Source organism: Balaenoptera musculus, chromosome 1, assembly GCF_009873245.2.
Source record: "Balaenoptera musculus isolate JJ_BM4_2016_0621 chromosome 1, mBalMus1.pri.v3, whole genome shotgun sequence".
NCBI lineage: Eukaryota > Metazoa > Chordata > Mammalia > Artiodactyla > Balaenopteridae > Balaenoptera > Balaenoptera musculus.
In genome coordinates this window covers 30,447,358-30,471,797 of record NC_045785.1, presented here as the reverse complement: position 1 = coordinate 30,471,797, position 24,440 = coordinate 30,447,358, and the positions used below count along the sequence as shown (strand labels likewise).

Below are 24,440 nucleotides of genomic sequence, written 5' to 3'. Positions count from 1 at the left end.
CCGCACCCCGCGCGCCCGCCCGTCCAGCCCACCGCGAGCATCCCCACAGCCCGCAGCCACCCCGGATAAACTGCGATCGCTGGTCTTAAACAAAAATCCCCGACCCTGGCGACCCCCATCGAGGTCAGCCCCCTTCCCGAAGGCCACGGAGGAGAGATTGAGGATGCAGGTGACTCTGTGCCTCTGGGCCAGAGAGGTTATGAGTGTTAGTGATTCTGCGGGAGCCAGTGCGTTCTCCTCCTCCTGACCTCGCAGAAAGCCTGTGCCCCACATCCAACTCTGCAGTTGCCTTGCCTCTCGTTTCCCGGCAAAAGAGGTGGAAGGTTACTCAATCTTTTGCCCTCCCTTCTCAAAAATTTCAGTGGGAACCAGAATCATACCTCCTTCTTTCCTGTCTTAGAAAGAGGGACCCTGTGTGTATCCCTCTGACTTCGTCCCTCGGCCTCTGCAAGGGTTTTGCTGCATTGTCACCCTCTTTCCTGGTCCTGGAAAAGAGCAAGGAAGCACGGAGGGTCAGACTGTAAGGGGCAATAGAATTCACTGGTCAACACATAACAGTCACATTTCGGAGTCTGGAATTGAGATGAATAAATGAAGACCTACAATCCTTTTATACTACACCTTCCTCATTCTTGACATTTACTTTTGATTTGTCTCACTCAGCTGGGGTACAGCTTCAAGTAATCCTTCAAGTATCCTTTGCAAGAAAGATAAGTGAGTGAGTGGTATGGTCTTTTCGTATCTGAGACGATATGATCCGTTTGTGACTCTGCTTCCCCGTCTGATGGCAGTTGTATTGCAGAATAGTCTGAGGTCAGGGTAATCTTCATTGTTTTGTAGGTGACTTGAATATGAATGTGTACACACATGGATGTTTGTATAATTCTTTAGCCTACTGGTGAAAATAAAATTTAACCAATATTGACCTCTTTTCATTGAGTTTGGCTAGAACATAGTAAAACTTTGGATCTGCATACCTTTTTTTATTCCTGGAAAAAATTTTTTTCAGTTTTTATTTCCAGTTATTGCTTTGACTAGAACTTCTGATAACTCTGATCTCTCTCTTAAGACTCTTTCTAAACCTTGAGTTGTACGTCCATTTTCTGATTCTCAAATCTTGTCGCTTCCTTTGTCATTTTCAGCTCTTAATCCATGTCCTCTGCCTTTTGGGAGAGATTTCCCAACTTGCCTGATTTTCTGGAACAACAGGTTTTTTTTTTTTTTTACTATCTCTATTATGATTTAACATTTGCTATTACATTTACATTTTTAAAAATTCAGAATAGAAAAAGAGCACCCATAATCCTATTATCCAGAGATATACAACTACTAATATCTTGGAGTATATCCTTCCACATTTTTTTCTATTTCTATATCCATACCTAGAACTATCTACTATAAAACCCCTTTTGTATAATATACGTAACACAAATTTTTATCTGGTATTTCCTGATAACAATCCTGTTTTGATATAGATAGATTTAAAAATCATGTTAAGGAAATACTCTTCTGTTTCCATTTTGTTAATAAAAATACTAAGCTTTCACTGATTGAGTGCTGCTCTGTGTTTGGCACTGTGCAATATGATTTTCTACATTAATTCATTTAAATCGAATGATAATCATCTTTCAGATGATGAAACTGAAGTCTGAGAGGCCAAGTGAATTATCCAAAGTCAGCCAGCTAGTAGTCGAGACCCATCTTTGAACTCAGGTCTGTCTAATACCAAAACCCTGCTTTTAGCCCCTTGGCCGTATAATGCTTTCACTTTTTTTAAATTTATTTTTTATTTATTTTTGGCTGCATTGGGTCTTCATTGCTGTGCGGAGCGAGAGGGGGCTACTCTTCCTTTCAGTGCGCAGGCTTCTCATTGCGGTGGCTTCTCTTGTTGCGGAGCACGGGCTCTAGGCACGCGGGCTTCAGTAGTTGTGGCACGTGGGCTCAGTAGTTGTGGCTCGTGGGCTCTAGAGCGCAGGCTCAGTAGTTGTGGAGCACGGGCTTAGTTGCTCCGCGGCATGTGGGATCTTCCTGGACCAGGGCTCGAACCCGTGTCCCCTGCATTGGCAGGCGGACTCCCAACCACTGCGCCACCAGGGAAGTCCCTAATGCTTTCACTTTTTACTGAACTTTTTAGAAAAATCAGCAATGGATGTTAATTTTACAAAATGCTTCTTGAGCATCTTTCAAGATGACCACGTTTTTTTGTCTTTGACCTTTCGATGCAATGAATTCTATTAATGGATTTTTTCAATGTGAGTTCTTTTTGCCTTCCTAGATTATACCCTACTGCAGATGAGTGTATTATTCTTTTAATATTTGCTGAATTAATTTGCTTATATTTTAATATTTTTTCCATCTACATTTATAAGAGAGAGTAGTTTTTTTAAATTATTGTGTTTTTTGTCAAGTTTTAGCATTTTGGGTGGGCTTTGAAAAAGGCATCAGGAGTAATCTTTTTTTTTTAAAGAAATTATCTGATTTAAATTTTTTTTTTAATAAATTTATTTATTTATTTATTTATTTATTTATTTATTTATATTTGGCTGTGTTGGGTCTTCGTTTCTGTGCGAGGGCTTTCTCCAGTTGCGGAGAGCGGGGGCCTCTCTTCATCGCGGTGCGCGGGCCTCTCACTGTCGCGGCCTCTCCCGTTGCGGAGCACAAGCTCCAGACGCGCAAGCTCAGTAGTTGTGGCTCACGGGCTTGGTTGCTCCGCGGCATGTGGGATCTTCCCAGACCAGGGCTCGAACCCGTGTCCCCTGCATTGGCAGGCAGATTCTTAACCACTGCGCCACCAGGGAAGCCCAGGAATAATCTCTTCTTTTTCTCTGTTCTGGAACAGTTTAAATAGCATAATTATCATTCTTTGAAGGCATGCAAAACTGCCTGGGAAACTGTACCTTGCTGATGTTCCCAATCTTTTCTATAACTTCTTGAATCAGTTTTGTTAATCTGTACTTTCATAGAATATCTTTTCTTGATCTTTTTCTAATTTATTAGCCCAGAAACGCTTATTTAAAAACTTTCCATAGTATCTGGAGTTAACTCTACTTTCTCTTTCTTCATGTTGTGTCCTGTGATTTCTTTTTTAAAATTATTCTGGTCAGAAGTTAATTTTATTGGTTATGACAAATAACCAGCTCTTGAACTTATCAATTCCACTGCTCTTTACTTTTGTCACTTATTTTATGATTTTATCTTTATTAATACCATCCTCCTGATTTCCTGAAGTCTTTTTCTAGGTGAGTTCAGTGCTTAGTTTCTGTGTTTTTTAAAAATATTTATTTATTTATTTGCCTGTGCCAGGTCTTAGTTGCAGCACGTAGGATCTTTGTTGCTGCAGGCAGGATCTTCATTGCAGCATGTGGGCTCTTAGTTGCAGCATGCAGGATCTTTAGTTGTGGCATGCATGTGGGATCTAGTTCCCTGACCAGGGATCGAACCCTGCATTGGGAGCACGGAGTCTTAACTGCTGGACCACCAGCGAAGTCCCAGTGCTTAGTTTTTATATTATAGTTTTAATATTTTAAGCCTATGAAATTTCCTCTGAGAATAGCTTTGGTCACATCCAGTATGTTTATTTATTTATTTATTTATTTATTTATTTATTTATTTATTTATGGCTGTGTTGGGTCTTCGTTTCTGTGTGAGGGCTTTCTCCAGTTGCGGCAAGTGGGGGCCATTCTTCATCGCAGTGCGCGGGCCTCTCACTATCGCGGCCTCTCTTGTTGCGGAGCACAGGCTCCAGACGCGCAGGCTCAGTAATTGTGGCTCACGGGCCCAGTCGCTCCGCGGCATGTGGGATCTTCCCAGACCAGGGCTGGAACCCGTGTCCCCTGCATTGGCAGGCAGATTCTCAACCACTGCGCCACCAGGGAAGCCCCCTCCAGTATGTTTTTATACATAATATATCACATTGCTCATATTGTCATTTTCTTTGTAGATATAATTCACATACCATAAAATTTCACTTACCTTTTAAAGTGTACAATTCAGTCATTTTTCCTAGCAACTATCACAAACTCTCTAATTCCAGAACATTTTCATCATCCCCAAAAGAAACCCATTAACAGTCACTCCCCATTCCTCCCACCCGCTCCAGCCCCTAATAACTACTAATCTACTCTCTGTTTCTACGGATTTGCCTATTCTGGGCATTTTATATACATGGAATTATGCAGTATGTGGACTTTTATGTCTGGCTTTTTTCACTTAGCATAATGTTTTCAAGGTTTGTCCATGTTGTAGTATGTGTCAGTATGCCATTCCGTTTTATGGCTCACTTAACGTTCCATTGTATGGATATACCACAATTTTGTGTATTCATTCATCAGTTTATGGACTTTGGACTGTTTCTGCTTTTTGGCTATTAGAGTAATGCTGCTATGAACATTCATGTGCAAGTTTTTGTGGAAACATAGGTTTTCAGTCCTCTTGGGTATATACTTAGGAGTGGAATTGCTAGGTCATATGATGTCATAGACTGAATTGTCTCTCCCAGATTCATATGTTGAAGCCTTAACCCCCAGTGTGACTGTATTTGGAGGTAGGGCCTTTAAGGAAATAATTAAGGTTAATGAGGTCATAAGGGCGAGGCCCTAATCCCAAGGACTAGTGTCCTTATGAGAAGAGGAACAGACACCAGAGCTCATTTGCTCTCTTTGTGCATACACAGAGGAAAAGACAGGTGAGGACACAGCAAGAAGGTGGCTGTCTGCAAGTCAGGAAGAGAGCCCTCACTAGAATACAAATATGAATCTGCAAGCATCGTCTGGGATTTCTAGCCTTTAGAACTGTGAGAAAATACATTTTTGTTATTTAAGCCACCCAGTCTACAGTATCTTGTTATGGCAGCCTGAGCTGACCAATACATATGGAAACTTTTTTATCTTTTTGAGGAGCTGCTGAACTTTTTGAGGAATTGCCAGACTGTCTTCCAAAGCAACTGTACCTTTTTACATTCCCACCAGCAAATGTACAAGGCTTCCAGTTTCTCCACCTCCTCACCAGCACTTGTTTGTCTTGCTGATCTTAGCCATCCTAGTGGATATGAAATGGTATCTCACTGCAGTTTTAGTTTACATTTCCATAATGACTAATGATGTTGAACCTCTTTTCATGTGCTGGGTTTTCTTTTTGTCATTGAGTTATAAGAGGTTTTTTGTCTAATCTGTATATTCTGTATACCTTTGTATTACTTTCCTAGGGCTGCTATAACAAAGTACCAAACATTGGATGGCTTAAAACAAAAGAAATTTCTTGTCTCACAGTTCTGGAAGCTAGAAGTTTGAAATCAAGGTGTCAGCTGGGCCATGCTTTCTCTGACTGCTCTAAGGGAGAATCCTTCCTTCCTTCTAGCCTCTGGTGTTTGCTGGCAGTCCTTGGCCTTCCTTGGTTTGTAGATGCATCACTCCAGTCACATGGCCCTCTTTTCCCTGTGTGTCTCCACATCATCTTCTCTGTATGGGAGTCCCTCTCTGTGTCTAAATTTCCCCCCATTCAGAAGAACACCAGTCACATTGGATTAGGGCCCACCCAAATGACTTCATGTTAACTTGATTACCTCTGTGAAGACCATATTTCCAAATAAAGTCACATTCTAGAGGTACTGGGGGTTAGGACCTCAAAATATCTTTTTTGGGGGACACAGTTCAACACATAATGACCATTATGATACATGGTTTGCTAATATTTTCTCCTACTCTGTGGGTTGCCACTCACTTTTTTTTCCAACGGAGATGTAATTGACATATAACATGATATTAACTTCAGGTATACAACTTAATGATTTGATATTTGTATATATTGTAAAATGATCACACAATAAGTCTAGATCATCCACAGGCACACATAGTTACAAGAACTCTTAAGATCTACTCTCTTAGCAATTTTTTTTTTTTTTTTTGGCCACACTGCACAGTTTGCGGGATCTTAGTTCCCTGACCAGGGATTGAACCCAGGCCTTTGGCAGTGAATATGTGGAGTCCTAACCACTGGACCGTCAGGGAAGTCCCAGCAATTTTCAAATATACAATATAGTATTATTAACTATAGTCACCACGCTGTACATTACATCTCCAGGACTTATTTATTTTATAACAGGAAGTTTATACCTTTTGACCACCTTCACCCATTTAAAAAAATTTTTTTTTTAACTTCTTTATTGGAGTATAATTGCTTTACAATGTTGTGTTAGTTGCTGCTGTATAACAAAGTGAATCAGCTATACATATACATACGTTCCCCATATCTCCTCCCTCTTGCATCTCCCTCCCACCCTCCTTATCCCACCCCTCTAGGTGGACACAAAGCACCAAGCTGACCTCCCTGTGCTATGCGGTTGCTTCCCACTAGCTATCTGTTTTACATTTGGTAGTGTATATATGTCCATGCCGCTCTCTCACTTCGTCCCAGTTTACCCTTCCCCCTCCCCGTGTCCTCAAGTCCATTCTCTATGTCTGTGTCTTTATTCCTGTCCTGCCCCTAGGTTCTTCAGAACCATTTTTTTTTTTTTTAGATTCCATATATATGTGTCAGCATACGGTATTTGTTTTTCTCTTTCTGACTTACTTCACTCTGTATGACAGTCTCTAGGTCCATCCACCTCACTACAAATAACTCAATTTCGATTCTTTTTATGGCTGAGGAATATTCCATTGTATATATGTGCCACATCTTCTTTATCCATTCATCTGTCGATGGGCACTTAGGTTGCTTCCATGTCCTGGCTATTGTAAATAGAGCTGCAGTGAACATTGTGGTACATGACTCTTTGAATTATGGTTTTCTCAGGATATATGCCCCGTAGTGGGATTGCTGGGTCATATGGTAGTTCTATTTTTAGTTTTTTAAGGAACCTACATACTGTTCTCCATAGTGGCTGTATCAATTTACATTCCCACCAACAGTGCAAGAGGGTTCCCTTTTCTCCACACCCTCTCCAGCATTTATTGTTTGTAGATTTTTTGATGATGGCCATTCTGACTGGTGTGAGGTGATACCTCACTGTAGTTTTGAGTTGCATTTCTCTAATGATTAACCTTCACCCATTTTGCCCACCTCTCACCTCCACCTCTGGCAGCCACCTGTCTTTCACTTTCTTAGTAGTGTCCTTTGAAGCTCAGAGTTTTAAATTTTGATCAAGTCCAGTTTATCTATTTTTCTTTAGTTGCTTGTGCTTTTGGTTTCATATCTAAGAAACCATTGCCTAAATCAAGGTCATGAAGACTTACACCTGTGTTTTCTTCTAGTATTGTAGTTTCGACTAAAATTATTTTATTTTATTTATTTATTTTTAAATTTATTTTTGGCTGTGTTGGGTCTTTGTTACTGCACACGGGCTTTCTCTAGTTGCGGCGAGCAGGGGCTACTCTTTGTTGAAGTGCGCGGCCTTCTCATTACAGTGGCTTCTTTTGTTGCGGAGCACAGGCTCTAGGCACGCAGGCTTCAGTAGTTGTGGCACACAGGCTCAGTAGTGTGGCTCGCGGGCTCTAGAGCGCAGGCTTAGTAGTCGTGGAGCATGGGCTTAGTTGCTCTGCGGCATGTGGGATCTTCCCGGACCAGGGCTGGAACCCGTGTCCCCTGCATTGGCAGGCGGATTCTTAACCATTGCACCACCAGGGAAGTCCCCAATGTTTACTTTTTAAAGTAACTATTGTGGTTTTCTTTGAAGGCTAAGGTATGGTAAACATTTTAACTATTCTATGGCTACCTTGAAGCAATGCATATTATCTTTATACTGCAGTGTTCTCTCTCTCCCCCTCCATCTCCATATATATTAAGTACTATATTATTCAATTCTCCTATTTCCCTCTTATTGTCTACTTGATGTTCCAAGGACTAAGAGGTTTAACTTTCCCATTCTGCTTGTAATTTTGTTAAATTCCTTATATGTAATGACTTTTAAATATTTTGATTTTGCTAATGCATTTTTAGTTTCCCTACACGCCTTTCTCACTTTCTCCACTTTTATCTCATCTCATCCTGTTTCTTTTTCTTCTCCATCTGTTTTCTCTTCGTGGCCTTCTGCTCCTATTTCAGGAGGCTGTGTTTTCTTTCATCTTCTTGAAGATGCCAAACAGTCTCCTTACTTGTTCTTCTAACTGTCATATTAATCGCTCTTAAAGATCTGCTCCTCCTGAGTCTTCATTTTTTAAAAAAATTTATTTATTTATTTTTGGCTGCTTTGGGTCTTCGTTGCTGCGTGTGGGCTTTCTCTAGTTGTGGCGAGTGGGGGCTACTCTTCATTGTGGTGCACGGGCTTCTCACTGTGGTGGCTTCTCTTTGCTGTGAGCATGGGATCTAGGTGTGTGGGCTTCAGTAGTTGCGGCGTGCAAGCTCAGTAGTTGTGGCTTGTGGGCTCTAGAGCGCAGGCTCAGTAGTTGTGGCGCACGGGCTTAGTTGCTCCGCAGCATGTGGGATCTTCCTGGACCAGGGCTTGAACCTGTGTCCCCTGCATTGGCAGGCAGATTCTTAACCACTGTGCCACCAGGGAAGTCCCCTCCTGAGTCTTTAGAGTAATACTTTTTTTTGCTTATTCAGAAATATTTTTTCATATGCCCAATTTCTTAGTGTTTTCTGTTTACTTGTTCTCGAACAAGGAAATAGCTGATGTTTGCCAAAAAAAACAAAAACCAAAACAAGATACATGAATTGTTCTTTTTACTGGTTTGTGAGGCTTTCAGCTGCAAGTAACAATACGTCTCAGTGCAAATGACATTTGACTGAAATGACTTATTAGCTTACCTAAGAAGAGGAGAATTAGATCTTGGTTAATTCAGCAGCTCAACAGTGCCCTCAGGGACCCAGGTTCTTTCTTTCTCTCCACTCTGCCATCCTTATAACATAGGGTGGCTCCCTTATGGTGGCAAGTTGGATGCAGCTGCTCCAAACATCATCATGTCCTTACGATCCAGGGCAGAAAAAGAACTGTTTCTTCCTTGTTGGTATCTTTTTTTTTTTTAGTTGTGACTCTATTCCTTTATTTCTTTTTTCTTAATAGATCTTTATTGGAGTATAATTGCTTCACAATACTGTGTTAGTTTCTGTTGCACAACAAAGCGAATCAGCCACATGCATACATATGTCCCCATATCCCCTCCCTCTTTTTTTTTTTTTTTAAATAAATTTATTTATTTATTTATTTATTTTTGGCTGTGTTGGGTTTTCGTTTCTGTGCGAGGGCTTTCTGTAGTTGCGGCGAGCAGGGGCTACTCTTCATCGCGGTGCACGGGCTTCTCATTGTCGTGGCTTCTCTTGTTGCGGAGGACAGGCTCTAGACGCGCAGGCTCAGTAGTTGTGCCTCACGGGCTTAGTTGCTCGGCGGCATGTAGGATCTTCCCAGACCAGGGCTCGAACCCGTGTCCCCTGCATTGGCAGGCAGATTCTTAACCACTGCGCCACCAGGGAAGCCCTCCCCTCCCTCTTGAACCTCCCTCCCATTCTCCCTATCCCACCCCTCTAGGTCATCGCAAAGCCCCGAGCCTGTCTCCTTGTGCTATGCTGCTGCTTCCCACCAGCCAGCTATTTTACATTCGGTAGTGTATATATGTTCATGCTACTCTCACTTTGCCCCAGCTTCGCCCTCCCACCCCATGTCCTCAGTTGCAGGGCAGGAATAAAAATGTAGACATAGAAAATGTTGGTATCTTTTTAAAAGCCAGAAACCTTTCCCATAATCCCTCCTCCCCTTAGGTGATTTCTCCTTTTGTTGGCCAGAACTGGATTATGAACCCAACCCTAACCCAATTATTGGCAAAGGGAATGAGTGCACACAGATGTTTTAGAACAATCAGAATTAACCTGAGTCATCTCAGGGCAGACAGTAGACCCTGAATCAAAAACTGGGCTCAGTCAGCAGGGAAGGGGGACATGGCCGTTGAATAGGTTTCCAGTAGTGTCTGCTGTACTCTCAGCCCCACTTTGGTGCTGACTGATCTCATTACCAATCTACAGTGGGAGGGCAGGTGCTTGGGCTCAGGTTTTAGCTCCACTGTCAGGATTTATCAGGCTTTCATCTAACATAGCTCTGCGGGGCTGAAATGCAACCTTCTCCTACCTCTATATCCTGGCCATCTGATAACTTTCAACAAATGCAGTTTTAAAAAATGACATTCCTGGCTCTTTCCTATCTCTGCCCTCCATCTGTATCTACAAGGGATTGTGCCCCTTCCTAGGATGTTTCATCACTCTTCTTCCCTTTGTGCCTACATCTTTTCTGGGAGCTGCCATCTCCAAGTGTATCTAGGCTGGGAGGCACTCTCCGGGGATAGGGAAGAACACTTTTCCTCCAAAGCAACTATGCAGTAGAGTGATGGCTGTGCAGTCATTGTCCAGTTGACAAAGACCTTGCTTTTTTTTTTTTTAAGGGTCAGACAGTGGGAGGAAGGATAAAGGATCTTCCAAGTTATTTTTAGGATGGGAGGCAATGTCACTCTGTGAGCAGCATAGCCTGGGGGTGTACTACAATTGTATTTTTCAGTCCAGTACCACTGGCTTTATCGTAGGTGGAAATATGCCACTCTACTCCCCATCACCCCGTTCTGGCAATCAGCTGTCAAGATTAGTTTACGGTGACATTCTGTGTTTTCAACTCTTTCTGTATCTTTGGGTTTTAATTAGAATTTGGGAGAGACTGGAGGTGGAGGCTGGTAGATGGTTACCATTTAAAACTGGAAGCCATGTTTATACGCTTTTCTAAGAGTGAGCTCCATGTGCCCTTCTCTCCACTTCCTTGGCCCCGTGCCACCTGCTGTCCACTTCCCCTCTATCCCCTGAAGTCACCAGGAACCTCCACACTGTTAAAGCCAGTGGGCACTTTGAATCATCTTGCCCCGTCTCTGCTCAGCATATGACACTGCCAACCAGCGGCTCCTCTTGCTGGTAAACTTGGTATTGAATGCTTGTTCTGTGTCAGGTATTGTGCTAAGCTCTCCATATGCATTAATTCATAAACTTCTCACAGCAGGCCTAAGGAGGTCATTATTGTTTCCAATCTACATATAAGGAAACCGAGGCTCTTGCTTGTGGCCCAATAGCTAATAACTGGAAGAGTCAGGAAGGAACCTTCCTAAATGTTCTCTTCCCTGGGCTTCTGTAGCCTCCTTTGCTCCTGGTTTTTCCTCCTACCTCTCTGGCTTCTCCTTTCCAAGCTCCTCTTCCTTTGCCTGCCTTTTCTTGGGCTTGTTTCCTGAAAGCTTTGCCTTCTCTCTCTCTGTGCATTGCCCTGGGCAGTTTCATCGAATCACCTCCTGATGGCTCTCAGATCTCTATCACCCTCCCAGATACCTTTTGGGAGCCTTGGAACCACTTATCCAGCTGCCTTTCTGGCATCTTCTCTTGGGAACCTCTCTGCTCAACACACTTAAAGTGAAGTCATGATCTTTCCTCCCAGTAACCTGGTGGTACCTTATTCTGGCATGATTACACTTTTGTTTGTTTGCTACTGTCTGTCCCCCCATTATCTAGACTAGGTTCTCAAATCTGTCTGCACACTGGAATCATTGAGAAGCTTTTAAAAAAGATGCTAATGCCTGAGTCCCACCCCACAGAAATTATGATTTAATTGCTTTGGGTTTATGACCTGGGCATCAATACTTTTTTTAATTGTGGTAAAAAAACATATAACATGAAATTTACCAAATTAACCATTTTTAAGTGTACAGTACAGTAGTGTTAACTATATGCAATTATTGTACAACAGACCTCTAGAACATTTTCATCTTGCAAAATGCAAACTCTATACCCCTTGAACAACAACTCCTCTTTCCCCCTCCCCCCGGACCCTGGCAACCACCATTCTACTTTCTAAGAGTTCGATTACTTTAGATACTTCATAGAAGTGGAATCATGCAGAATCTGTCTTTTCGTGACTGGCTTATTTCACTCAGCATAATGTCCTCAAAGTTCATCCATGTTGTTGCATGTGATGGGACTTCCTTTTTTTAGGCTGAATAGTATTCCATTGTATGTCTACATCACATTATTTTTTCCCCCAGCTTTATTGAGATATAATTGAATTACACCTTTGTGTAAGTCTAAGGTGTACAATGTGATGATTTGGTGTATGTGTGTATTGTGAAATGATTGCCATGGGAAGGTTAGTTAACACATCCGTCACCTCACATAAGTATGTTTTATGAGTCTGGTGAAAACATTCAAGATCTCTCTTAGCAGTTTTCAAGTACACCATGCCATACATTAGATCCCCAGATGTAATTCATCTTATAATTGGAAGTTCCTACCTTTGACCAACATCTCCCCATTTCCCCCACCCCCTAGCTCTTGTCAAAAACCAGTCTACTCTCTGTTTCTATGAGTTTGGCATTTTTATTTTTATTTTTTTTTAAATTATATATTTATTTATTTATTTATGGCTGCATTGGGTCTTCGTTGCTGCATGCGGGCTTTCTCTAGTTGCGGCGAGCGGGGGCTACTCTTCGTTGTGGTGCGCGGGCTTCTCATTGCGGTGGCTTCTCTTGTTGTGGAGCACGGTCTCTAGGTGCACGGGCTTCAGTAGTTGTGGCATGTGGGCTTCAGTAGTTGTGGCTCGCGGGCTCTAGAGCGCAAGCTCAGTAGTTGTGGTGCACAGGCTTAGTTGCTCAGTGGCATGTGGGATCTTCCCAGACCAGGGCTCGAACCCGCGTCCCCTGCATTGGCAGGCGGATTCTTAACCACTGCGCCACCAGGGAAGTCCCGAGCTTGGCATTTTTAGATTCTACATATAAGTGAGATCATGCAGTATTTGTCTCTCTCTGTCTTATTTCACTTAGCATAATGCCCTCAAGGTGCATCTGTGTTTTTGCTAATGGCAGGATATCTTTTTTTTAATCGCTGAAAAACATATCATTAAATATATACGTATATAATTTTCTTGTCTTTATCCATTCATCTGTCAACAGACACTTATGTTGTTTCCATATCTTGGCTATTGTGAATAATGCTGCAGTGAACATGGAAGTGCAGAACTTTCTTCAAAATTGTGATTTCATTTCCTTGGGCTATATACTCAGAAGAGGGATTGCTACATCACATGGTAGTTCTATTTTTATTTTATTGTATTTAAAAAAAATTTTTTTTTATTTTAGGCTGTGTTGGGTCTTCGTCTCTGTGCAAGGGCCCTCTCCAGTTGCGGCGAGCGGGGGCCACTCTTCATCGCGGTGCGCGGGCCCCTCACTATCGCGGCCTCTCTTGTTGCGGAGCACAGGCTCCAGACGCGCAGGCCCAGCCGCTCCGCAGCATGTGGGATCCTCCCAGACCAGGGCTCGAACCTGTGTCCCCTGCATTGGCAGGCAGATTCTCAACCACTGCGCCACCAGGGAAGCCCTATTGTATTTTTTATCAATTTTTTAATTGAAGTGTAGTTGATTTACAATGTTGTGTTAATTTCTGCTGTACAAAGTGATTCAGTTATACGCATATATACATTTTTTAATATGTTTTCCATTATAGTTTATCATAGGATACTGAATATGGTTCTCTGTGCTATTCAGTAGGACCTTGTTTTTTATCCATTCTATGTATAAAAGCTTACATCTGCTAAACCCAACCTCCCACTCCACCCCTCCTCCTGCCCCCTCCCCCTTGGCAACCACCAGTCTGTTCTCTATGTCCTTGATTCTGTTTATTTTTCATAGATAGGTTCATTTGTGTTATCTTTTAGATTCCACATGTTAAGTGATATCATATGGTATTTGTCTTTCTCTTTCTGACTTACTTCACTTAGTATGATAATCTCTAGTTGCATCCTATTTTTATTTTTTCAAGGAACCTCCATACTGTTTTCCATAGTGGCTGCACCAATTTGCATTCCCACCAACAGTGCACAGGGTTCCAATTTCTCCATAGCCTCGTCAACACTTGTTATTTTCTGTTTTTTTGTTTGTTTTGTTTTGTTTGCTGTTGTTGTTGTTTGTTTGTTTTTGATCCTAACACGTATGAGGTGATATCTCATTGTGATTTTGACTTCCATTTCCCTGATGATTAGTGATATTGAGTATCTTTTCATGTGCTTATTGCCCATTTGCACATCTTCTTTGGAGAAATGTCTATTCAAGTCCTCTGCCCATTGCGTTATTTGTGGGGTTTTGTTGTTATTGTTGAGTTGTAGGAGTTCTTTTTATATCCTGGATATTAACCCCTTATCAGATATGTGGTTAGTAAATATATTCCCCCATTCCATAGACTGCTTTTTCACTCTGTTGATTGTTTCCTTTACTGTACAGATGTTTTTAGTTTGATGTAGTGCCATTTGTCTATTTTCGCTTTTGTTGCCTGTGCTTTTGGTGTCATATTCAAGAAATCATTGCCAAATCCAATATCATGAAGCTTTTCCTCTATGTTTTCTTCTAGGAGTTTTATAGTTTCAGGTCTTACATTTAGGCCTGTATTTCATTTTGAGTTAATTTTTGTATGTGGTGAAGGTAAGGGCCCAAATTCATTCTTTTGCATGTGGATATTCAAATACCCCAGCACTAGAGACTTCCCTGGTGGTCCAGTGGTTAAGACTCTGCGCTTCCAATGCAGGGGGCATGGGTTCAATCCCTGGTTGGGGAACTAAGATCCACATGCTGCACAGCATGGCCAAAAAACAAAACAAAACAAAAATCAAATTCTCCAGCATCATTTGTTGAAGATACTTTCCTTTTCCCATTGTGTGGCCCTGACCTCCTTGTAGAGGAGCATTTGACCATAGATGTGAGGGTTTACTTTTGGGCTGTCTGTTCTGTTCCATTGGTCTGTAGTTCTGTTTTTATGCCAAGTACCATACTGTTTTGTTTACTGTAGGTTTGTAACATTTTGAAGTAAAAAAGTGTGAGTCTTCCAGGTTTGCTTTTCTTTCTCAAGATCATTTTGACTGTTCATGGTCCTTTGAGATTCCATATGAATTTTAGAATTTTTTTTCTATTTTTGCAAAAAATGCTATTGGGATTTTGATAGGAATTGCACTGAATTTTTTTAGGTCACTTTGGGTAGTATGGACATTTTGACAGTATTAAGTGTACACTCCATAAATATGGATGTCTTTTTTTTTAAAAAACACAGATTTTATTTATTTATTTATTTATTTATTTATGGCTGTGTTGGGTCTTAGCTGTGGCACGTGGGATCTTTTGTTGCAGTACGCGGGCTCTTCATTGTGGTGCGTGGGCTTCTCTCTAGTTGTAGCACATGGGCTTCTCTCTAGTTGTGACGTGCAGACTCTGTAGTTGTGGCACATGGGCTCTGTAGTTGTGGCGTGTGGGCTCAGTATCTGCGGCGTGCAGGCTTAGTTGCCCCGCGGCATTTGTGATCTTATTTCCCCGAACAGGGATTGAACCCACGTCCCCTGCATTGGAAGGAAGATTCTTAACCACTGGACCACCAGGGAAGTCCCAATAAATATGGGTGTCTTTCTGTTTATTTGTGTTTTCTTCAGTTTCTTTCAGCAGTGTCTTGTAGTTTTCAGTGTGCAAGTCTTTTGCTTTTCTGGTTAAGTTTATTCCTAAATATTTTATCTTTTTTGATGCTATTGTAAGTGGGATTGTTTACTTAATTTCTATTTCATATTGTTCATTGTTAGTGTGTAGAAATGCAAATGATTTTGTGATTTGATTTTGTATCCAGCAACTTTGCTGTATTTGTTTATTAGTTCTAACAGTGTTTTCTGTGGAATCTTTGGGGTGTTCTACATATAAGATTATGTCATCTGTGGAGAGAGATCATTTTACTTCCTCCTTTCCAATCTGGATGCCTTTTATTTCTTTTTCTTGCCTGATTGATCTGTCTAGGACTCCCAGTACTGTGTTGAATAGAAGTGGCAAGAGTGGGCATCCTTGTCTTATTCCTGATCTTCAAGGGAAAACTTTCAGTTTTTCACCATTGAGTATGATGTTAGCTGTGGGCTTTTCATATATGGCCTTTATTATGTTGAGGTAGTTTCCTTCTATCCCTAGTTTGTTGAGTATATTACCTCTTGCCCAGACTATTAGAATAGTTAAGTAGCTCGTCTTCCTGCCTTCTGTGCTCTCTAATGTCTCCAAACCGCAGAGAGTGTAGAAAGAGCCTGGGGGATTAGAACCAGCCACCATGAGGAAAGCTGGAGTATAGGGTGTGGGCAAGCAGCACGTGGCCTGATGCTTTCCCCCTAGGAGCCAGGGAAGCAGACAGCTGTGGGGTGAGAGGGGCCTCCCTTCCCTCTAGTCCCGCAAAGACGCTATCCCTCAAGCCCCGCGCCTCGGGAACATCCTGTCCCCCACAGCCCCTTTGGTCCTGCTTCTGTGGCTCCAGTAGCCCCGCCCCTAATCCCCGCTTGTCCAGACTTTCCAGCCCCTGTCCCTGCCCCACAGTCAGATCTGGGTCCAGAACCTTGCATTACTTACTTTCAGCACCATGGGAGGAGGATGAGATCCGCAGGGACCGAGTGGAGCCCCAGAGTGTGTCCCTGTCATGGCGGGAGCCCATCCCCGCTGGAGCCCCTGGGGCCAACGGCACGGAGTATGAGATCAGATACTATGAGAAGGTGAGTCGGGGTCTGGGAGGGACCTGGGGCTGCATTCCTGGCTGTGATCTGCCCCCCTCACCCGCCGGCTTCCTTTTCTTCATAAGCACCTCCCAGCAGAAGTCCTTCTTACTTTCTTTCTAAACATTTCCACAGGCCCCCTAAGGGGCCTCCCCAGCTGGGGTTTCTTCCTGTCCTCTCCTCACCATGGACCCCACTGCTCTCCCTCTTTCCCCACATCTCCGTTCATCACTGGTCATGATGTCCATTTTCACCACTTCTGCCTAGTGTTTGCAGTTGACAAGAAGCCTTCTCTGGGGGCTGATCCAGATTTTGTGTGGCGGAATCATGTACATACAATTTGCAACCCTTTTAAGAAAAAGAATGCAGAAACACATTGTTTCAAATTTTACAGAAAGGTACCACGGTGGGAGCACATTGCTAGGTCATGGGGCCCCCGTGTTGGTAAACGTTTAGCAGCCAGCTCTGCAGAACAGTGAACGTGTGCATTATTATTATAATTTCGCTGACGTGAGGAATGTGTAACCCATCATTTACAAATAAGAATAGAAAATATACAGCGCTCCTTATTGTAAACTCCATATCGCCAATTGGTTCTCATAGGATACTTCTTTCTGATTTTTGCTGACCTCTTGCATCTGTTGTCATCTATGGTTGCAGCTCAACCATGGTTTGACAAGTGGAGCTACATCCGGATCCACTGTGTCTTTTCCGCATAAGTTAATAAACTTATGAATTTAAATTCAAACTGTTTGAATTTGACATGTAATCTGCAGTTAAACTGTTTCTCACCTTGGTGCCAATTGTATTCATTACAGCGAAACCTTGCTTTCAACTTAGCACTACATGTGTCAGGACTTCACTCCCTCCTCAGTGACTCCAGGGAGTTCTTTGCTGAATCAGTCAAAGTTTTTGAATACGAGAAGTCTGGAGAGCTGTGAGTTGAGAGAGAGACAGAGAGAGACAGAGAGAGAAAGACAGAGAGAGAAAGACAGAGAGAGTTGGGGGCTTTCAGCATAGAGATAGTAGCTGAAGCCAAGGGACCAGAAGGGATGACCGAGGGAGGGGGGCATGAGTGAGAAGAGAAGTCAGGGCAGAGCTCTGGGGATCCCTGATGTCTAGGAGACCGCAGCGAAGGTCACTGGGAAGGAGCTAGGCACGCAGCAGTTGCTTAGAAAGGGCTCATTGAACTGACACTTGGGGATCACAGCATAGATACAGTCCCAGCACTGAGCTGGGTGGATGCTTCCAGGCCCTTAGGGAGTTTGAAGTTGCTGGGAACAAAAACCCTTGAAAAGAGGAGCCAGTACAAAGGGGTTGTTTGAAAGCCTTCAGGAGCGTCTCATGGAGCCCGATGACCAGAAGTGGGGCTGGTGTCACGAGCTCCTCATGCCCACTTCTCTCTGTGCACCAGCTCCACCTCCTCTGCAGGGGCCTTGCTCCTAGCACCTGGCAGCTGCCGAGGCTGGCAGCCTTGCCCCTTTCCCCCTCCCCGCCCTGAGCCTGTCCTGTCTCATAGGTCATGCAGTCATTGCACTGTCTTTCGGTGGTTTGTTCAAATGCCCGGAAGGGAGATTCTGATTGGCCCAGCTTGGGTCAGAGTCTTCCCTGATTCCTGAATACCATGGCCCTAGAACTGGAGCCACAGGTATAGGGGAGGTGCACCTCTGGGGGCTGGGAGTGTGGCAGGGGATCTAATAAGGGGGTGTGGGCAGAGACAAAATAATGGTAGCATGTCCAGCAGGTACCATTATCAGATGTCTTGGGGGCAGGATGGTGTAGAGCACAGCGCACGGGACCTGAAAGAATCGAGAAGGTGTCACCCCAACCCTTCTTTGATGTGAGCCTCACCTGTTAAAGGAGATAGGAATGCTGCTGTGAGGACGGTAGGAAGTTGGCTCCTATAGGGTCTAGCCCAGCAGCGGGCAGTGAGTGGACCGTTGCTGGGGGCCGTGGGAGAGCCTCTCTCCCCCTCTGAGCCCGATTCCTTATCTGTGAATCCATGCCTTGCAGGACATTGTGAAAGTCCGATGCCAAGGGGAAGGAAAAGCTGTGTGATCCGACAAGGGCCGAGCAGGTGTCAGGCCTCATTGTCTTCTTCTTTCCTCTGAGGGGTCAGGTGCAGCTCACCCTCTGGACTGCCAGGCCCTGATGCCCTTCGTCCTAGCATCCCTATGAAGGCCAGCATCTTCTCTAAAGTTTCTCTTACTTGGAGGTGGGGCTGTTCTCAGCTACAGGTACCACCGAGTATGGGTGGGAGCTCGTGGTGGAGAAAGGGGCTGGCGATCCTATGGAAGAAAGCTGTGGGATCTCCCCAAGACAAGTGGAGTTATTCCACCAGCCCAGGCTCCTCCCTACTCCTTTCCCCCGACGTTCTCCCAGGAGCGTGGGGCCAGCCCTGGGTCTGGGCCTCACTTCTCGGTCCCTCCCCAGGGTCAGAGTGAGCAGACTTACTCCACGGTGAAGACAGGGGAGCCTGCGGTCACCGTCACCAACCTCAAGCCGGCTACCCGCTACGTCTTTCAGATCCGGGCGGCTTCCCCGGGGCCCTCCTGGGAGACCCAGAGCTTCAACCCCAGCATTGAAGTGCAGACCCCGGGGGAGGGTAAGTGATGTGTCAAGTGAAGAGAAAACCCAGCCCGGGGCTGGAGCAGGGAGGCAAATTGTGTGTGGGTGGGTTATCTGTGCAATTAAGGGAACCTGCAGAACAGTTCAATCACAACCTAATTAATGGATGAATTTGGTTGGACTTCCCTGGCGGTTCAGTGGTTAAGACTTTGCGATTCTACTGCAGGCGGCACGGTGGAACTGGTCGGAGAACTAAGATCCCACGTGCTGCTCAGTGTGGCCAAAAAAAAAAAAAACAAACATGAATTTGGAATCCAGCAACTAGTGGCTTAGATTGGGTACCTGTCCTGGAGGAACTCAGAGGGGAGGGTCCCATGAACAACTATAAACCAGGTCTCAGCTGGTGTCTCCCTGCCTCTCAGGACCTCCCATGTCTCGTGGAAACATCCTGTGCCCTCTCCAAGATTCTTCTCTTTTCTTGGGAGAAAGTTTTGTCTCCTGGTCACTTCTTGCCCTTGACCGCTAAATTCTTTTTCCCATCCTGCTGCTTTGTCTCTGCCATGATACAGACTCAAACGTGGGCCCCCATCCCTCTTCCCACTAGGCCTTACAGTGTGAAGCAGAGGGGTGAGGCCCAGCTCACCCTCTGGACTGCCAGGCCCTGACATCTATCATCCTAGCATCCAACCTTCCCTGAGGGTTGGGGCACGTGAAGGGAGTTGCACCTGCAGCAGTAAACAAAACAAAACACCAGGAGAAGTGGTTAGGATTCGGCGCTTTCATTGCCAGGGCCCGGGTTCAATCCCTGGTCAGGGAACTAAGACCTCATGAGCTGCGTAGTGCGGCCAAAAACAAACAAAAAAACACCAGGAGAATTGTGCACTTTCAATGGGTGAATTGTATGGTATGAGAATAATTTCTCAATAAAGCTCCTATCAAAACAAAGCAAAACAAAAGCTGAACATCAGATATTCCCAATCCTAAAGCAGCTCCAGCTCTTCGGCATGGTATGGTGCTACCCCCTCCTCCCTTGGCTTCCCTCCCCTGGTTCCTCTTCTCCCCACCCACCCCCAGTTCCCCCTCCTGATGCGTGCAGAGCATTTAGCGCTCTCTTTTGTTGTTCTCCTGCAGCTAAGCCAGCCCTGAGGATCTCACCTCTATCTACCCCCGAGCAGCTCATGAAAGTATTTTCCCGGACAAAGGCAGTTCCCCCTAAGAGGCATCCTGGCACCAGCTGTCAAGATAATAATTCTTTCCAACCTGCTACATGAGTCTAATCCAAGATAGGAAGAGTTCTGAGCCCGAAGGGAGGTGGAGATAAAATGTTGAGGGAGTTTGAGTTCTGGGAAAGGAAACAGCACTTCTTGCTCGAATGCCTGTCTCTCTGCCAGACCTCGGCCAGGTGCTGGCAAGAGATTAGAGCTGTGTCTTGAAGGCTGGGGAACGTCTGAGTGTGTGGAAGTGGGCAGGGAAGGCATTCTGGGTAGAGGGAGCCAAGAACAAAGGCTCGCGGGTTTGGCTGGGGTCGGTGTGGCGGAGGGCGGGAGCTGGGAGCCACCTGTCTCAGGTCTCTCAGAGGCTGCAGTCAAGGTGTCCTCTGGGGCTGCGGCCATCTCCAGGCGTACCTGGGGCGGAGTGGGGAGGGGGCGTCTGCCACCCTGCCGGGCTCTTGCTGGCTGTTTGCGGAAGGCAGGCACATGCCTCCTGGGCTTCTCCAAGGGCTATTTATACCCCAGCAACTAGATTCTCCCAGAGACTGTGAGAGAGAGGGAGCGCAAGAGGGCACCCGAGACAGAAGCCAGTCTCTTGTAACCTAATCATGGAGGTGACATCCCATCACTTTTGTCGTATTCTGTTCATGAGAAGCAAGTGACTATGTTCAGCCCACACTCAAGGGGAAGGAACACCAGGAGGTGGAGAATCCAGGAGGGCCATCGCAGAGGCTGCGGACCACACCCACTTTTATCTCCATCCTCAGTTTCCGCGTCCACGTGGATACTTCATTTCAAACAGTCCTTGGCAACTCCACCGCCTGCTGCCACCAGCTGGACCCTGGACCCAGTTCCCCATCTCTGAAAATGTGGGCTCTGAAATCTTCTCTTTGACCCTGACCTTGTTGGCCTCTAACTCTCCCTTCCTCTTCTATCCCTCTTCCTCAACTTGCTCTGTGACATCCTAATAGCAGCTCTTGGGATCTGACCTCATCTCCCAGGCTCTCAGCCCCTCCTGTGCCCACAATCATCTCTCCCCAGTGAGCACACATTCTCCTGGCAGAAACACTCCCCACCTCTGCCGGCCCGCATTCCCCGGACATCGTGCTGCACCTGCCCCGCTAGTCCCCAGGCTTGGCTGTCCTCCTCTGTCCCTCGCCAAGGCTGCCTGCAGAGTTGTATTTTTCTAATCTCAGTTTAGTCTTCAGGGCTGCGTAGCACTTTCCCCGTCCTCGACAGTGACCCCAAACTGTCACCTCTCTCAAGCACCTCCCCTCCCTCCCCGCTCCCGACCCAGCAGATTCCCTCATTCCTCTCCCTGTGGGCAGGAACTCTGTCTATTGCTCCCGATCCCTGTTACCCTCAGGATATCCTGGCTCATAATACTGGCCTAGCATTCAAGGACCTTCCGGTTCTGTCTCCTCCCCCAGTTCCCTTCACCCTCCCGCCCTCCAGCTTCATACCTTCATATGGTGCATCTGCATCTCTGCCTCCCGGCAGTCTGTTTTCCAGCCACGTGGGATGACCTGCCATTTTCCAGACCCAGCAGGTGCATCTAAGCATCATCAACAACCCTTTCAATCTTCCAGGTCCAGTGCAGATGACGCCTTCTCTGCAAACCTTCCTCGCTGGCTTTAGGAAGAAATTATCATGCCTCTGCTCAGCTCTGCTCATGTCTCTGTTTCTTTTTTTCATTCTACAGTTAAGATTTTTCATTTCTGTCTCCCGCACTGGTCGGTACACCCCTCCAGAGCAGGGATTTTGGCTCATCCATTGCTATCTCCCCAGAACTAGTGCCAGCCTGGCACACATGTTGGATGGATGGATGGATGGATGGATGGATGGATGGGGCTGAGAGCCTGGCTCTTCCCCTGGGGAAACAGTTCAAAGCAGAGGCTTTAGGAATCAGGTTCGAATCTTACGTTCCCTGTTTGTTAGCTGTGTGACCTTGGGCAAATTACACAGCTTTTCTCGGTGTCAGTTTCCTCAGCTATAAAATGGAAACAGTAACACCTTACTGGCTTGGATCGCTTAGTCTTGAATGGAGCAAGCGTGCATTAAATGTGAACTCATCACTATTGCTGGTGACAGCTCTGGATTGGGGCTGGGGAGCTTGGACAAGAGGCCATCCCCCTGCAGAGCTACCTTCACTGTGCATCAGAAAGGCAAAAAGGGAGGCCTGGGCCTGCCTGTCTGGATGCCTGCTCCTCTCTCTCAGAGCTGGGCTGCAGTGGAGGTGCCTTGCCCTGGGAAAGGAGGAAGCTCCAGGTGCCACTGTGGCTGGTGGGGCTGCCTTGGTCCCTTGCCGCCGGGAGGCCGGGCCGGGTGCGGAGGTGCTGTGGGAATCCTGCTGTGGGGTGAGGACAGGAGTCTGTCCTGGAGCTTCCCCGGGAGCCTGGTCCTCTGTGTCTCTCAACCTCGTGGTTTCCCTCCCAGCTGCCTCGGGGTCCAAGGACCAGAGCCCCGCAGTCGTCGTCACCATCGTGACCATCTCAGCCCTCCTCGTCCTGGGCTCTGTGATGAGCGTGCTGGCCATTTGGAGGAGGTAGGTGGCTGGTCCCAGCCTGGATGACGCCTGATGGGCCATGTCCCTGTGCACATTAACATGTGCTCACAGGCACCCGTGTCTGTATCTGCATTTGCACCTGTGCGGACGTGCACGGGCGAGCACACCGCTGTGTAGATACAGGCGTGGCTGGTGTGGTCCTGGGCCTCCCCCCACCGTCCCGACCCCCTGCTCCTGCAGTCGGCAGCGTGGCAGCCAGCACGGCAGCTAGCTCAGCCGCTCTGGGATGAAGGGGATTTAGCTCCTTAACTCATTAAATGTCAGAAGGCATCGCTGAGGACGGAATCAAGCTCCAGCTGCTCCGGTGTGATTAGGATCCTCCTGAGGTGCTCAGAGGCCCCCAGCCCCTGCCCTCAAGGGATCTGGAGGCCCTTCAACACAGGCAAAGGGAAGAAAGGCAGAAATTGTGTGTGTGTGTGTGCGCGTGCGCGTGCAGGGAGAACAGGGAGGGGAACTCATAAGCCAGAAACCCCCAACCCCCAGCAGAAGGAAGCTGGCAGAGTGGGCAGAGAAAGGGGATGGGAGGAGGGGCAAAGATGTGGAGCTTGGGTCTGGCTCAGGGAAGATTTCGGCCCTCTGGCATGCAGCAGAAATCCCATGGCATATATATCGCCCTCCTCCCCGGGGCCACAATCTGCCACATGCAGAGGCACCCCGGGTGGGTTCCAGGCTGGGGCTGAGGTCAGCAGACTGGAGGGGCTGGAAAGTCTGCATATGACAGGCTGGAGTGGGGGGAGCAAAGGAGAGAAATAGGCTGGCCCGGGAGCCACACGTCAGCATCTTGGAACTGCCTGCGGGCTGGAGGGACCGTGAGCTTTCACTTGGCTTGGAGGGGACTATTTGATTGGTCTTGAATGAGGTGCTGAAAGGGACTGAGGAGGAGAGAATCTGGGAGCCAGCTCTGCCCGGGCCAGGTGAGTCAGGAAGGCGGGACAAGAGCAGAATCTCCTTCCTCACAGAGCTTAAGGGTCCTTATATGAGACCTGTTGGAAAAGCGGGAATGGACAGGAGTTGAGAGCATCTTGTCCTGGCTGTGAGCTCAGGGTCTCTGGGAGGCAGAAGGAGGAAAGGGGAGAGAGGTGAGCAAGGAGGGCCTCTTCAGGCAGACTCTACAGAACAGGGGCAGCTGCCCAGGAGCTCCTCGGAGACAGATGCACTAGAGCAGGCAGGGTAAGCCAGGGGTGGATTTCAAAACCTGCTCAGAATCAAACGGCACCAAAATGAGAATCTGCCCGGTCTAGCGCTGATGGGCGGAGAGGCACACATCTCCAGCACGTGTGTCCCAGCTTTGCGGACAGTAGCGTCTCCCTCAGCCGTCTCCTCCTCTCGGAGTCTCTGCGGCATCCGCTCTGTGCAGTGGGTTGCTCACCTCCACTTTCCCTCCCCAGTCCATCTTGCGTCACCCAGTGGAAGCTTCTCATTTTCTCTGCCACCACTCCTCCAGCCACTCAACCTTGCCCCCTTCATCCCTCGTTACCTCTCCTGGGTGTTCCCCTCATTCATGGAAGTCCTGTTCCCGTGCTGGATGACTTCAGTAGCCATTGGACGACCTGCCCCACCCCTTGGCCTCTGGGTTCTTGGACTCCCTTGTTTCCTCGGA

At 46.3% G+C, this 24,440-nt stretch overlaps 1 protein-coding gene across 1 annotated transcript in view; it reads left to right on the top strand.

The window, feature by feature from the left end:
• Window positions 1–24,440, top strand: part of EPHA10 (EPH receptor A10) — a 42,655-nt gene that overhangs the window by 9,603 nt on the left and 8,612 nt on the right. Inside the window, exons 6-8 of the mRNA XM_036836247.1 lie at window positions 16,362–16,495; window positions 18,929–19,100; window positions 22,711–22,819. Coding sequence (XP_036692142.1) covers window positions 16,362–16,495; window positions 18,929–19,100; window positions 22,711–22,819 — 415 coding nt within the window. The remainder of the gene's footprint in view (window positions 1–16,361; window positions 16,496–18,928; window positions 19,101–22,710; window positions 22,820–24,440) is intronic.